The 15,912-nt window shown below is 38.0% G+C and overlaps 1 protein-coding gene across 3 annotated transcripts in view; it reads right to left on the minus strand.

The window, feature by feature from the left end:
• The window catches only part of LOC126292013 (peroxidase-like), a 169,018-nt gene that overhangs the window by 46,287 nt on the left and 106,819 nt on the right, over window positions 1-15,912 (minus strand). For all 3 annotated transcript variants that reach the window (XM_049985805.1, XM_049985807.1, XM_049985806.1), the window contains 2 exons: window positions 14,015-14,213; window positions 3,608-3,805 (listed from right to left, as the gene is read on the minus strand). In XM_049985805.1, the coding sequence (XP_049841762.1) occupies window positions 3,608-3,805; window positions 14,015-14,213 (397 nt within the window). The remainder of the gene's footprint in view (window positions 1-3,607; window positions 3,806-14,014; window positions 14,214-15,912) is intronic.

Here is a 15,912-nt window from a genome sequence, read left to right on the forward strand (position 1 = left end):
CAGTTATGAGACAATTCCTCTCTCTTTTTTTTTTTTTTAATTATAAGTCACGGTAGCACGCACAAAAGCAAGCCAGGCCGCAAGCGGCGACAGGTCGTAAACACTCACTATCAGAATGCGACAAACAATGCATGACACAGTACAATAATGCGTTTTGAGCTTAGAGTGATGTAAACACCTATAACAAAGAGAATGGCACTTATCAGCTAAAGAAGAAATTGATTCAAACCAGATGAAGCACTTGAAAAAAGAAGGGTACCTGTATAAATACAGATGGAGCATCTGACACATAGCAGTGGCTACTTGGTAAAGCTTAACTGTTAAGCTTACGACTCGAACCAAACTACTGAAGCTGTATCTTCATCCATTCGACCTCAATTGTGTCTCATGTTACAATGGACCAACTTTGTTTCTATTTGGAGGGACGATCTAAAACTTTTTCTCTCGCCTTGAATTTTGAAGCTCAAATTTCAGGTGCAGCTTAGATTCGGGAAAAATTTTTTTCCTTGATTTCGAGTCTCATCTTTCAGGTGCGACTTAGATTCGAGTGCGGCTTAGATTCGAGTAAATATGGTATATTTTCCACACTGGCGTGGGATGTAGTAACCCATTTCTAGGAGTTCTAGGTCATTTTTTCTAGGGTGGTGGGTGAAAAATACACTAGATGTTACTTTTCTGGAATTTTCAAAGCAGGTCAATAGATCCTGAGATCGAGTTTTAAAAGAATGTGTAAATCTGGCTACACGATGAGCTGATAAATAAAAATAGCATCTTCAGACACACAGCATTGAGCGTTTGCAAAGATTTCTCAATGGTACTGGGCTCATTACTCCAGTGTATAAGGAAAGTAAGAAGATGTACCAACAAAATTACAGACCAATATCTCTAACATCAGTTTGCTGCAGAATTCTTGATCGTATTCTAAGTTTGAATATAGTAATTTTCCTTGAGATTGAGAATCTTATGTTCACAAATCAGCACAGTTTTAGGAAGCATCACTCACATGAAACTCAGTTTGCCCTTTTCTCAAAAGATATACTGCAAACTATGGATGAAGGGCTGCAGGCAGATTCCATACTATAGATTTCTGAAAAGTGTTTGACATTGTGCCCCACTGCAGACTGTCAAGAAAGGTATGAGCATGTGGGATAGGTTTACAGATATGTGAGTGGCTCAAACACTTCTTAAGTAATAGAACCTAGTACATTGTCCTTGACGCTGAGTGTTCACCAGAGACAGGAGTATCATGAGTAGTGACCTAGGGAAATGTGACAGGGCCATTATTATTTTCTATATACATAAGGGTGGGCAAAAATCTATGGTTGTTTGCTGATGATGCTGCGGTGTACTGTAAGGCGTTGAAGTTGAGTGACTGTAGGAGGATACAAGATGACTTAGACAAAATTTCTAGTTAGTGTGATGAATGCCAGCTAGCTCTAAATGTGGAAAAATGTGAGTTATGTGGGTGAGTAGGAAGAACAAACCTGTAATGTTCAGGTACAGCATTATTAGTGTCCTGCTTGACACAGCCACATCATTTAAATATCTGGCCATAACACTACGAAGTAATATGAAATGGAATGAGCATATGAGGACTGTGGTAGGGAAGATGAATGGTTGACTTTGGTGTATTGGAAAAGTTCTAGGAAAGCGTGTTCATCTGTAAAGTAGATTTTATAAGATGCTAGTGCAGCCTAGTCTTGAGTACTGCTTGTATTCAGAGTCCACACCAGGATGGATTAAAGGAAAATATCAAAACAGTTCAGAGGCAGGTTGCTAGATTTTTTACTGGTAGGTTAGAATAATACGCAAGTATTGTGGAGATGCTTAAGTAATTCAAAAGAGAATCCCTTGAGGAAAGGCAACATTCTTTTCAAGGAACACTACTGAGAAAATGTGGAGCACTGGAATTTGGAGCTGATTGCAGAATGATTCAACTGCTGGCAACATACATTGCACATAAAGACCACAGAGATAAGATCTAACAAACTAAGGTTCATTTGGAGGCACACAGACACTTATTTTTGCATCGCTCTGTTTACTAGGGGAACAAGAAAGGAAACAACCAGTAGTGGTACAAGGTACCCTCCGTCATGCACTGTATAGTGTATAGTGGAATGTGTATGAAGGTGTATTTGTAGATGTGATACTGAAGTCAGTATGACTGTGTTAGTTGAACAAGCCTGCATCCCCTCTTACAGAGAAAAACTGGTTTATTTTTGAATGTCTCTTATGGACTTTACACTGCAAAACCAAGCAACCATAAAATATTCAAACGTGAATAAATCTTTCCTGTAAGACAATTTAAGTTCACCTAAGGTCAATGAAAGAAGGTATGAAAAGTAAAAATGTTTCAATATCCAAGCAATTCCAACAGTGGAAATGTCCTATTCATAAAGCCCATTGTTGGAGCGTTTGATGTCAGGGTAAAGAGTGTTTTATGCAAGAAAACATATGTGCTCTGTTTTACTACAATGAAAAGCTGGGCTATTAGCTTGTTCCAAGATTTCCTTATCTCCAAACATGATTAATTATATTATTATTGAGTTCCTGATGTAAATCTATAACAATAATGTTTGTATCATCTACAAGCAAAACTTAAGAACTATTTGCAGGTACATATACTGAAGTAAACATAATTTTTGACCTCAAGCAGTTTATTGTGAATGGCTTGACACTCATTCTTCCACCAGTTTGTATCTTAAAGATTAAGCATTAAATGTCCTGGTAAATGAGGATAAAAACCCAAAATTTCATAATGAGAGCGTAGCAAGATTTTCAGCTATTTACCTTACACAATGTTCTAACTACTTTCATCTGCTCAATAACTACTTTGTATTCTTTAAGTGAATTGCCTGGAAAGATACTTCTGTAAGATTACAGGCAACAAAAACAAACAAAATAATCTAAAACTGTTGTCTTTATGTCAGCAAAATGAGAGACACGTCTAAGAGTAACATATGTGTAACTGGTCTTGATTAATTTACGATGTGTTGAGTCCATGTTAACTTTTTATCCAAATGGATCACAAGAAATTGTACATTAATGTTTCATTTAGAGCATGACCATTAATACCTCCCTCTGGTGCTAGCAGGTCATTTTTGCTGTTGAATTATTCTGTTGATTATTTGTTTCATCAATAGTGTTTCTGTTAAATACAAATCTTAGTAGTTGTACAATGAACTACAGTACAGGGAACTTTTAAATTTGTTTGCCAGCATTTATATTTCACTGGTTTCCATTTATTAGATGGTATGATGAATATGACAAAACAACTGAAAGAAAGTAGAACATATGATACAGCAGAAATAAAACATAGTTCATTGTTCATAGGAGACATCTCACTAACACAGATTTCTGAGAGGCATTTTGGCACTATGCTACATTGTTGACTAGTAACCAAGATGTGGTTATAATGGGGACTCTTCACAATATGAGACTGCACTGATGAACATGTAAATATCATCTATCATAATAAACATAAAAATCTAGAGTAAGACAAAAAAGAGTTATAGTGTCAGAATATTTTCTTCGCAAAATTTGGAAAGGAAACAATAGAATCTCTTTTGATAAAACATATTTGTATATACATATAAGTAACACTTACGCAAAATCTGTGGCAAATACTCATTGTAGACGATATGTTGGTATTCAGCAATAAAAATTCTGCGGGCCTCTTGGTATATCTTCTCATCGTTCCAGTGCGGGTTCATGGAATACAATTCGTGAGCTATTCTGTTGTGTTCTCGTAAAAATACAATTTGAAGTGCTGACAGCTGGGTATTTTGATTTACTCGACCATCACCTGGTTAAACAGTTTCATCACACACTAATCAATGTACATAGAACCTTGACAGAATCGTAGCCAGTGCAATTAAGTTAGTGTAGAGTGTGATAGCTAAGTCAAATGTACTTAGCTCTATATTACCAATGGTAAACACTAGGAAAGAAATTTTTAACCGCCACTAATTCAAAGGAAATTTTAAAAACATGAAATGCATTGATAAAGTAAGTTTCAATGGCAGATAAAGAAAACAAAGACATCTAAATAAGCAATATTTATTAGAATATTTACATAAATTCATAGGTTACTTCTCAGCATAGTCACCACTGTCAAGGCATGTATAGTAATGGAGCACCATCAATTGTATGCCCATGTCATAGAAATCTGCTGCCAACATCCAGGGCCACAAAGTCTGTACTTCAGAATCATTGTGGAAATGTTTCTCTACCAAAAATGTTTCATGAGATGGAAGAGATTAAAGTCACTTCGGACATGTTTGGGGTTGTAGGGTTAATGATCGAAGATCTCTCATATAAACTGATTCCATACATTTTGTGTGCTTTTGACTGTGTGGGGTGTTGCACAGTCAGGCACAAGCATAATACCTCTTGTCAACATATGACATCTCTTGTTCTGGATCACCCTCCTCAGATTTTTCAATGTCTTATAATACCAGTCAGCATTTACGGCATCCCATCATGATAAAAACTCACAGAGGAGGACACCACATTGATCCGAAAAGACACTGCACATTATTTGTTTGACAGAGAGTGTCTGCTTGAATTTGGCTGGTGAACCACTATGCTACAAATGTACAGACTGTTGTTTTATTTCTGGTGTGGCAATTGACACCCATGTTTTATCCCAAGTGAGAACATGGTCAAAAACTCCTCACATTTTCTGTATACCACTGTAAGAATGCCAATGCTGTGACCAGACACTTGGTTTTGTGCTCCTCTGTCAGTTGTCTTAGCACCTATCTTGCACACACTTTGTGAAAACCAAGCCACTGGGAAACCATTTTGCACAACAGTGAGCGGGACATCTGTGGAACTGATGAGAGAGGTCTGAAATTGTGAAGTGCCGGTTCTGCATAACTGATTGCCACACACTTTCCACGAGTTCTGGTGTTACCAGGGATGGTTGGCCACTACGGTCTTCATCATGAATATCAGTTTGTTCCGCAGTGAACTGCCTGCACTATCATCTAACCATATTGAAACGCATAATGTCATGTCTATACAAGTGGCACAATTAGCAATGATTCTCTTCTGGAGACTGCGTCTGAGTGTGCAAAAGTTGGAAACTGTACAAACCTCACAGCTGGTGGGAGACAATATCAGTGGAACCATTTTATCCCATCTGATCCACGAATGGGGGTGGATTGCATAAGTCAAGGCACAGATGGGGATTGCATTGTTGTTGGCCCCAAGTGACGGCTGCACTATGCATGTACAGGTGCTTTGAATTTGTTGAAAGTGTGTATCTTGCAAATTATGCTTCTCACTTGCTTATGCAGAATTTTTCACTTAGCACCACCATCAGCTATGATAACTCGCAACAATGGAACAGAAGTTCACTGAGCCACTCGCTATGATCAACTTTAATGCTCACATTAGCTACGGCACTCACAGCACAGCACTCAAAACAATAATGAACCGCCATTGGCTGTTGAACAATATATGACATTGGTGTGCAGAAGAAGCCTGAAGTCAATCACCATCATTCAGGATTCCAACTATAGCACTGTGCGACACCCACAGCCATTACAAGACTGAAACTGCACTCCATTATTCCCACATATCTATTCTCTCTCTCTACTCTTGTACTTGCACTTTCCTATCTAACTACTTGTACCATTTTTGAACACGATCAGATCTTATTTTCAGGATGCACCTCATATGTTATTAACAGCACCTTCTACATTATGTCATCATTAATTCATTCACACATTCTGCACCACAGGTACCATCAAAAAGAAAGAACTTCAAGGATATGGAATCTACATCTACATGTACATACATTAACAAAGTGTAAGAAAAACATAGAAACTTAACTAGTACACAGTTTTAACAATAAACTTTAAAAGTACAGCTTGTCACTATTTATACCTGTGACTGTTAAATGTAACCTAGTAACCCAGAAGGAAAGTGAAACATAGCAAGTTTGAATTTAATATATTTGTTGTTTTCTGCTACTAAGAATAATTTTTCACTTTTTTATTTTACACCTAATGCAATTATACACACAACAAGTAATTTCTACAGGAATTTGTAAAATTATATCTAAAAGCAAAGATGATGTACCTTACGAAACAAAAGCACTGGCATGTTGATAGAGACACAAACAAACACACAAAATTCAAGCTTTCACAACCAACGGTTGCTTCATCAGGAAAGAGGGAAGGAGAGGGAAAGACGAAAGGATGTGTGTTTTAAGGGAGAGGGTAAGGAGTCATTCCAATCCCGGGAGCGGAAAGACTTACCTTAGAGGGAAAAAAGGACAGGTATACACTCGGGCACAAACACACACATATCCATCCGCACGTACACAGACACAAGCAGACATTAGACATTAGACATTGCTTATGCAGAATTTGTCACTTACCACCACCATCAGCTATGACAACTCACAACAAATGGAACAGAAGTTCACTGAGCTAAAATGTCTGATTGTGTGTGTGTGTGTGTGTGTGTGTGTGTGTGTGTGTGTGTGTGTGTGTGTGCGCGCGCTAGTGTATACCTGTCCTTTTTCCCCCCTTAGGTAAGTCTGTCCACTCCCGGGATTGGAATGACTCCTTACCCTCTCCCTTAAAACCCACATCCTTTTGTCTTTCCCTCTCCTTCCCTCTTTTCTGATGAAGCAACCGTTGGTTGCGAAAGCTTGAATTTTGTGTGTATGTTTGTGTGTCTATCAACATGTCAGTGCTTTCGTTTGGTAAGTTACATCACCTTTGTTTATAGATATAATTTTCCCATGTGGAATATTTCCCTCTATTATATTCATATCAGGAATTTGTAAAATTGTTAGTTATATAAAATCTCAGTTACACTTATACTTATACTGTAGCTCAATTGTTTATATTTATCTTCCTGATTACAATGATGCACTTAGTTTTACTAGAAGCCTTAGGAATTATAAGAAACAGCTAACTGAAGCTTCAACAATGATGTATAATGGGAAGAAACATTTTGTATATGAAGATAGTATCTGTAAATATATATCTGTATATCTAAAAACAAAGATGATGGAACTTACCAAGCGAAAGCATTGGTATGTTAATAGAGACACTAACAAACACAAACACACAAACAAAATTCAAGCTTTCACAACCCACGGTTGCTTCATCAGGAAAGAGAGAAGGAGAGGGAAAGACGAAAGGATGTGGGTTTTAAGGGAGAGGGTAAGGAGTCATTCCAATCCCGGGAGCGGAAAGACTTACCTTCGGGGGAAAAAGGGACAGGTATACACCCACACACACACATATCCATCTGCACATATACAGACACAAGCAGACATATGTAAAGGCAAAGAGTTTGGGCAGAGATGTCAGTCAAGGCAGAAGTACAGAGGCAAAGATGTTGTTGAATGACAGGCGAGGTATGAGTGGCGGCAACTTGAAATTAGCGGAGGTTGAGGCCTGGTGGGTAATGGGAAGAGAGGATATGTTGAAGAGCAAGTTCCCATCTCCGGAGCTCTGATAGGTTGATGTTAGTGGGAAGTATCCAGAAAATCCAGACAGTGTAACACTGCGCCAAGATGTGCTGGCCGTGCACCAAGGCATGTTTAGCCACAGGCCAGCACATCTTATATATATGATGGTATCTGTTCTTTTGGACATGTCTGGAAGAACAGATACCATCTTTTTAAGACTTACCTTAGGGGGAAAAAAGGACAGGTATACACTCGCGCGCGCACACACACACACACACACACACACATCCATCCGCACATATACAGACACAAATAGACATTTGTAAAGGCAAAGAGTTCGGGCAGCTCTGCCAGTCTTAGAGTACATTTGGCAAGAAATTTATTGACAACTCAAGCACACTCGAGCAGTAATCTGTGATGGGAGCCACAGGCATTTTGTAAGGAGTCTCCCCTAAAGTCTGACTGCATTTTCCCAGTATCCTACCAGTAAAGCAGTTGCTTTACCTGCAGCTGAGTCTTGTGTGATCTCTTGCTTAACAATTACTTTATTTATAAATTTGTGTTGGCTACTGCTGTCATCAGATCAGAACTTAGAACTTGTAAAACTACATTCAGTGTCATCAATAACACCTACACTTGAGTGAAGTATAACCAATCCCCTCATCCCATTTCATACCCCCACAAATTATTACACCCAGGTATATGTCGAGTTGACTGATAGAAGTTCTCAATATTATTGTCATGAAATACTTCTTTCCTGTATTTTATGAAATGCTCAATTTTAGATTTTTGCAAATTTAAAACATGTTGCCAATCTTTACATTGAAAACTTCTCAAATTTTGCATTAATATTTGTACAGCTTTTTGAAGACAATATTTACTCGTAACCTCCCCACCTCTCGAATCTTTAAAGAATCAAACTCCCATGTACAAGACATGTTTAATATTTGTTGGAAGTTGCAAAATGCTTTCATAATCAATCATTGTATGAGTGTAGTCTAGTTAATTGCTGCTCCATTTAAAAAAGCTAGCTTTTCATGCATTCTACCTGTATGATGTGAAATCTTCTGAACTATGTGCACACAATGACATAATTCTGGAGGTATATTCAGGAGTATAAAGGTGTGATCAAAAAGTTCCTGTTCAAATGCTGTACAATCCAAAATTGATATGGAAATTAGGCAAAATCTTTGTGAGAATTGAGGCAATCATCCCATCAATGCACCAGGTCGAATATACCCATTTGGTAAAACACCATGTCCAGCTGTGTGAAGAACTCCGTAACAGCCTGTTGCACATCCTCGTCAGAGGAATTGTCAATTCTTCAAAGGCCTTTTCTAAGGGCTGAAGGTATGACAATCGCATGGAGAAGGATCAGGACTGTCAGGCAGATGCTCAAGTGTCTCAAACTTGAGTTAGCATAACTCTGTGTTATGACATATATGGGGACGTGCATCATCATGAAGCAGCAGCATGTCTCGGAGCACCATTCCACAACGGTGGTTTCTGACAGATGTGCTACCCCATACACGTTCTTCATTCCCTGATGAATGTTTATTAGTGTTTCTCCTTTGGCAGTCAAAAGAAGACTAACCCATTTGGACACATTTGGTAATAACATTGCCATAGTCCACGTTCCCACTTTTATATCAGAGAGTCACGAATGCCACACGAATCCTTCATCAACATGTTGGTGCTTATATATTCACAATGGAGTTGTACTGTGCTGCATATTTGCTGCAGCAACTTCCCCAAATGGAAACTTTTTAATTGTCCATTATATACATGGATACTGTCTGCAAAATATGTTGCAAACAGAATTTGTAGTAAAAAGGTAATGAATTAAAACATAATGCCTGCTTCTTAAGTTTTACTGTATGAATGACAAAAATGTGGTAAGTGACAAAATATTTTCCTTTCATTATTTTGTGGTGGTGTCCGCAAGAAAAAGTTTGGAAAAGTTTCAAATTATGCATAAAGTTTGTTGGAAGTTTCTAGGTACTCTAACTCTCAAATATTGGATGAATGTAGCTGACACAGTCTGTAGGCCGTGAGTTATGTTGCCTCAAGACATATGTACACCCAGCTCCTGGCTTTAATACTGGACTTTCTGTGTTAAACCTTTAACATACAATTATTATAATCTTCTTAATGAAAATATTATGACATCATTTAAAATTTTTAAATTTGGACAATTATCATAGGAAATAGTGAAAATCAAATTCTCTTTGCCTTTGGAAGTCATCAGACAGACAATCTGCAGCTGGGACCATATGACCAGTCTAGCTGTTCGGTAATATAGAAGACCAATCGACCACAGGCCTGACTACACCATTAGCAAGAAGGCTGAGATTACTGTCAGTATCATCTGCTGGGTCATTTGTACACAACATGAACTTCCCTGGTGCACACTTTAAATTAATTCTACTTTTGTCAATGACTCTCCATCCAAGATAATGGTCTGTGTCCGCCCTTACTAAATTACCCAGTTCACCCACAAATTTTGTTTGATTCCACATTGACTGTGTTTCTGATAATAAACATTGGGCTGATACAGAGTCACAGGGGATGATTTTTGGAAGTCAAGAAATACTCCATCCATGTGATTGGGAGTACAAAATATGGGCCTGTTTGTTAATGCCATTATCTAAACCATCCCAAAACATCAAGTCTATTTCCTGCATCAATCAAATTGAATATAAGGAAACCAAAATCTATTCATTCTTTGACAGTGTTCCCGTTTCCTTTGTTGTGTTGATATTTTTCCTTGTTTCCTTCCTTTCTTCTACTTCAAATTTCATGTTCATAATATTGTTTCAAAATTTTGCCTCTTTCATTTATTGTTTCTCTGTTTATTTCTGCTTGTTTCAGGTATTTCTTCTATTTATTGAAGCCAATCATTTTTTAATCTGTTTACCACATTGAAAATTCTCTTAGTGGATCTGTTGTCTTGTGTTCTGTGATAATGTATGTGAGTCTGTCTGTGTGTGTTCACATAATTCTTTGGTTGGTCTCTTCACCCATACATACTCTTAAGACCAAAGAGTGATGCACAGTCAAAGAATTATCTGAATGGGACAGAAATTGGTAGCTGTGATCTGTTTGTACAGGTAAACAAATGAGTACAATTTCAGAGTAACTGGATGATTTATTTGGGACAAAGATCTTCATAAATTTAGCAAGTCAGTTACATGTTGGTCTACCTCCCCCATTATGAAAGCAGTTATTTTGCTTGGCATTCATTGTTGCTGTTGTAGGATGTCCTCCTGATTGATACTGTGCCAGATTATGTCCAGTTGTCGTGTTAGTTCCTCCAAAACCTGAGTGTGTTGGAAGGCCCTTCCATAATTCTCCAAATGTTCTCAATTGGTGGGAGTGCCACCGACCTTGCTGGGCAAGGTCAGCTTTGGCAAGCATGAAGGCAAGCAGTAGAAACTCTTGCCATGTGTAGGCAGTCATTATCTTGCTGAAATGTAAGCCCAGGATGGCTTTCCGTGAGAGGCAACAAAACAGGGCATAGAATATTGTCGAAATACCACTATGCTGTAGGGGTTCCACACATGGTTATGAAAGGGTTCCTGCAATGTAATGGAACGACACGTCAGACCATCACTACTGGTTGTCAGGCCATATAGAGGCTGACTGTCAGATTGATATCCCGTTGCTGCACAGGGCATCTCCTCTCACATCTTCACTAGTCATTGGTGCTCAATTTGAAGTAGGATTCATCACTGACGACAATTCTACTCCAGTCAATGACATGTATGGGGATATCCCAGACAGTGGTGGGATACCAATCTGACTATTGCTCACCATACAGCCTGACAGTCAGGAGTGAGGCTTTGGGATGCCATTTTTTTTCATGGTTGGATGCCTTTGGTTCTCAAGCAAAACATCACAATAGCACAGTGGTACACTTATTATGTTCTAAATCCTGTTTTGCTGCACTTCACGGCAAGCACTCTTGGGCTTGCATCTCAGCAAGATAATGCCTGCCCGCATATGGTGAGAAATGCTACTGTTTGTCTAAATGCTTGCAAGACCCCACATTGGCCAGAAAGGGTGCTAGATCTCTCCTCAACTGAGAACGTATGGAGCATTAAGGGCAGGATTCTCTAACCATCTTGGGATTTTGATGATGCATCGATTGCACAGAACATAGCATGATATACCTCAGAAGGACATACAACAACTCTGTCAATCAATATCAAGCCCAATAAATGCTTGCATAAGGACCAGGGGTGTGCCAATGTATTACTGACTTGACCAGTTTGTGATGCTCTTTCTACTGAATAAACCATCCAATTTTTCTAAAATTGTAATAATTTGTTTGTTCATACATGTACATCACCTCTACTGATTTCTGTCCCATTTGGATAAATTCTGTTGTGTTCTTTTGTTGTCTTAAGAGTGTTCTTTCTCTGTGTATTGCTCCGAAATTTTTTCCGATCGTTTAACATTCTATTTTTTCTGTCTCTGTGATACCTGATGCTCTAATTGTGGTTCTTTATGATGCATAGTGGACTTTAGGTAGTACAATTGTTTTGTATTGCATGAGTTTAGCCTACTATGATTAATGCCTTGCTTGTTCCTCCTATTTGCATATATTCCCCTAGATACTTCAATTCACCTGATGTTTTAAACTTTAAAATATATATACTTTTGCACACATTAAAACCAATTCTGGAAACATATATTTCTGGTGTTATATTGGCACCTCAAAAACATGGTTTTTGAAAGATTCAGCAGCTTCTTGAAGTGATCAAAATCACTGTCCACATGTTCTTTTTTCCTGTGATGATGAAAAAGAAGGCATTAAGGCAATAAATGAGGCAAAACCAGGAAATGAGGCATTAATTCAGTGTTTTTCTCTTTCAAATACTCTATTGTTTGACATGTATGACAACTGACACAGTAACAATGAAGAATTATGTAAGATTTCTCCCTGATTTCATCAGTAACTTGTTGAAAATAAATTATTGTGTAGCATTCAGTATTAACTGTTTTCCAGTCCTTTAAATCAATGATCATGACATGCCCAGTGTGACCAAAGCAACAAGATATCATTTTCTTTGAAGTGTCTCACAAACAAACCATTTTTGCAGCCCTCAGTTAATCTTGGAACAGCCAAACATTTGACTGGTATTTACTTTCTGAGATATAAGATTATAGCCAAGTTTAAACTACTTATGTGATGCTATGTATGGATTTTTCATTTCCTTGGTTGACTTTTTTTTGGATTTGCCAGCTCATATGGCTCTTTTTTCTTTGGCTTCAGACAAATTATGCAGGATCCACCAGGAAAGATCTCTTTTGAATTTAAAAATATATGCAGAACCTAATATTCTATAATCTTCAGTTTGTTTAAGGATGTTTCTATCTCTCTGCGTACAGGAGAGAGTCATCGATGAATGACTCTAGGAGGATACAAGGTGATTTGGAAAAAGAATACCATAATTTTCACAGTAATGGTAGTGTGCTGATTAATGCAGTCAAGTCAATTAAATATCTGGACATAATATTATAAAGCAATACAAAATGGAATGAGCATATACAGACGGCAGTAGGGGAGGCAAATGGTCGGCTTCAGTTTATTGAGAGAATTTTAGGAAAATGTAGCTCATCTATAAAGGGGACAGTCTTGAGTATTTCGCATTCCCTTCAGCTGAGATTAAAGGAAAACATTGAACCACTTCATAGGCATGCTGCTACATTTGTTATTCGTAGGTTTGATCGACATGCCGCTATTGCGGAGATGCTTCAAGAACTCGGAAATTAACCATACAGTGTACTGCAGAGGGTACCATAACTGCTGGTGATAATGCAATGTTCATTTAGATGAGCACTATTAAGAATATTGTCATTTGTGGTGTCTGAAGAATGATTCTACTGCCACTAACATAGATTTCATGTAAGGGCTGTAAGGAGAAGATAAGAGAAATTAGGGCTGATACAGAGACATACAGACAATCTTATTTTCCTTGCTCCATTTGCAAGTTGGACAGGAAAGGAAATGGCAAGTTGTGGTACCCTCTGCAGTACACTGTATGGTTAATTTCCGAGTATGAATGTAGATGTAGGTGTAAATGTAGATGCTGAGGCATTTCAATCACAATGTATACAGAATCAATGTTTTTTGGTGCAAGAACCGTTTATGGTCGACCAATATGAAATCTGTCACTGCAGATGCACAACTATAGCAAAATTCTATCAATAAATTATAGACAGTGTCTTCTTAAGTTGGCCATTTGTCAGGAATTGAACAAAGCCAAGTAGGCAATGTTGCTGAGGTAGGCCTTTATGAGAATTGTAAGAATCGTCAAATGAAAACCTTCATAACACAGTTTCCTTAAAATCTCACTGTACACAAACTACTCAGATAATTTCTGAGCTACCATTGTTTTAGCAATAACAGATCATAAATTTTAAAACAGTAGTAAATTTACATCTCAATAGTGCCATCTAGCAGTCATTTTTAAAAACTTAAATCATGATAGTGTCAGAAAGTATGTGGGACACTTTTGTTTAATCATTGTGTATAGAACTTAACGTTAAGAAGGATTCTATGATCCTCACCAGCAAAAAAACAAGTTCCATTATTTGTAGGCAGGCTGCAGGACTGCATTGGAGTGTCATCCTGGGGCAACACCTTTCTGCCATCAGGAAGTTCCTGTGTCCTGAGCTGTCCTTTGTCGAATTCTCTTAATTGATCTGCTCGGTCCTTGTCAGATCCGTATGTGAAAGAACAATCTAGTATATGATTGTCAGTGTTAGTCTGAAACAAAAGGCAAAGGTTATTAATATATATATATATATTAAAAACAAAGATTCCAAGACTTACCAAGCGGGAAAGGGCCAGCAGACAGGCACATGAACAAAACACACAAACACACACACAGAATTTCTAGCTTTCGCAACCGATGGTTGCTTCTTCAGGAAGGAGAGGGAAAGACGAAAGGATGTGGGTTTTAAGGGAGAGGGTAAGGAGTCATTCCAATCTCGGGAGCGGAAAGACTTCCCTTAGGGGAAAAAAATGACAGGTGTACACTCGCGCACACACACACATATATGTGTGTGTGTGTGTGTGCGCGAGTGTACACCTGTCATTTTTTTCCCCTAAGGGAAGTCTTTCCGCTCCCGAGATTGGAATGACTCCTTACCCTCTCCCTTAAAACCCACATCCTTTCGTCTTTCCCTCTCCTTCCTGAAGAAGCAACCATCGGTTGCAAAAGCTAGTAATTCTGTGTGTGTGTTTGTGTGTTTTGTTCATGTGCCTGTCTGCCGGCACTTTCCCGCTTGGTAAGTCTTGGAATCTTCTTTTTTTTTTTTAATATATTTTTCCCATGTGGAAGTTTCTTTCTATTATATATATATATATATATATATATATATATATATATATATATATATATATATATATATATATATATATATATATATATAAGTAATGTTGAGTACAGAGATGATGCTAATAACAATGTCACTAAAAAGCAAATACTTACATGGGTTGGATAATGTACCAGATTATGTTACACAAAAAAAGGCTCTGACTGCATAACAAAACCATTAATGTACATAGTTAGCATATCCTTCACAACTGGAACTTTCCCCAGTACTGTTCTTCTTCTTCTTCCTGCATTATAGCTCCAATAGGGCTGTGGGCAGTGCCTTCAGGGATTTCATTTTCCTTTTCTCCTGTCAGAACCTCTTAATGCTTTCTCTCCTTCTCTGCTACTCTTCTTGTGAGACCTTCAATAGCCTCTTCTCTCATCTGCCCACTGGCGACTATCATTTTCCAGTATTCTCCTCTGTTGTCAAACTATGGTATATCATTTGGCATGTATTTGCTACTCCAATTTTCCTTTCCCTTCACCTTGTGCCCCAATTCTAGCCAATTCTTCCGGGGTTCAATAACCCATCTGGATCCTTTCTTTCCTCTTGTTCTCCCTTTTGATCATTCTATCTGTATTCATTTATATAACATGTCCAGCAAGCCTTGTTTCTCAGTCTGATTTCTTCCGATATGGTCCTCTTGTACAAGATGGTTATAATTAAAGTTCAGCTACTCATGGAGATCCAGTGTGGGCTGTAATTATCATATGGCAGTGAGACTTGACAGGTATGTTAATGCATTAATTTGGAAATGGTTTACACTGGAAAAAATTAGTTCCAATTTTGGCCACCCATTGTAAATCTGGCACTATACACTATCTGTGTGTTGGTATGACATCCACACTGTCATTTGACAATCAATAATGTGAATGACCGGTACGACACTGAGAAGAAAGACCGTGCACTGTTAGTCGAACTGTTTTATGTGAAATGTAGCAATTAGAGTGGTGCATGGAGAGAGTACTGCCAACTGAAAGATTTGAGGAGAGACACAATGTTGTTGAATGGTTTAAAAGATGATAATGAAATGAAGAACCATGGGTGAGCTTGGTGTGGCACATACAAGAGGATGGCATCCTATT

The sequence above is a fragment of the Schistocerca gregaria genome, chromosome 9 (assembly GCF_023897955.1).
Source record: "Schistocerca gregaria isolate iqSchGreg1 chromosome 9, iqSchGreg1.2, whole genome shotgun sequence".
Lineage (NCBI taxonomy): Eukaryota > Metazoa > Arthropoda > Insecta > Orthoptera > Acrididae > Schistocerca > Schistocerca gregaria.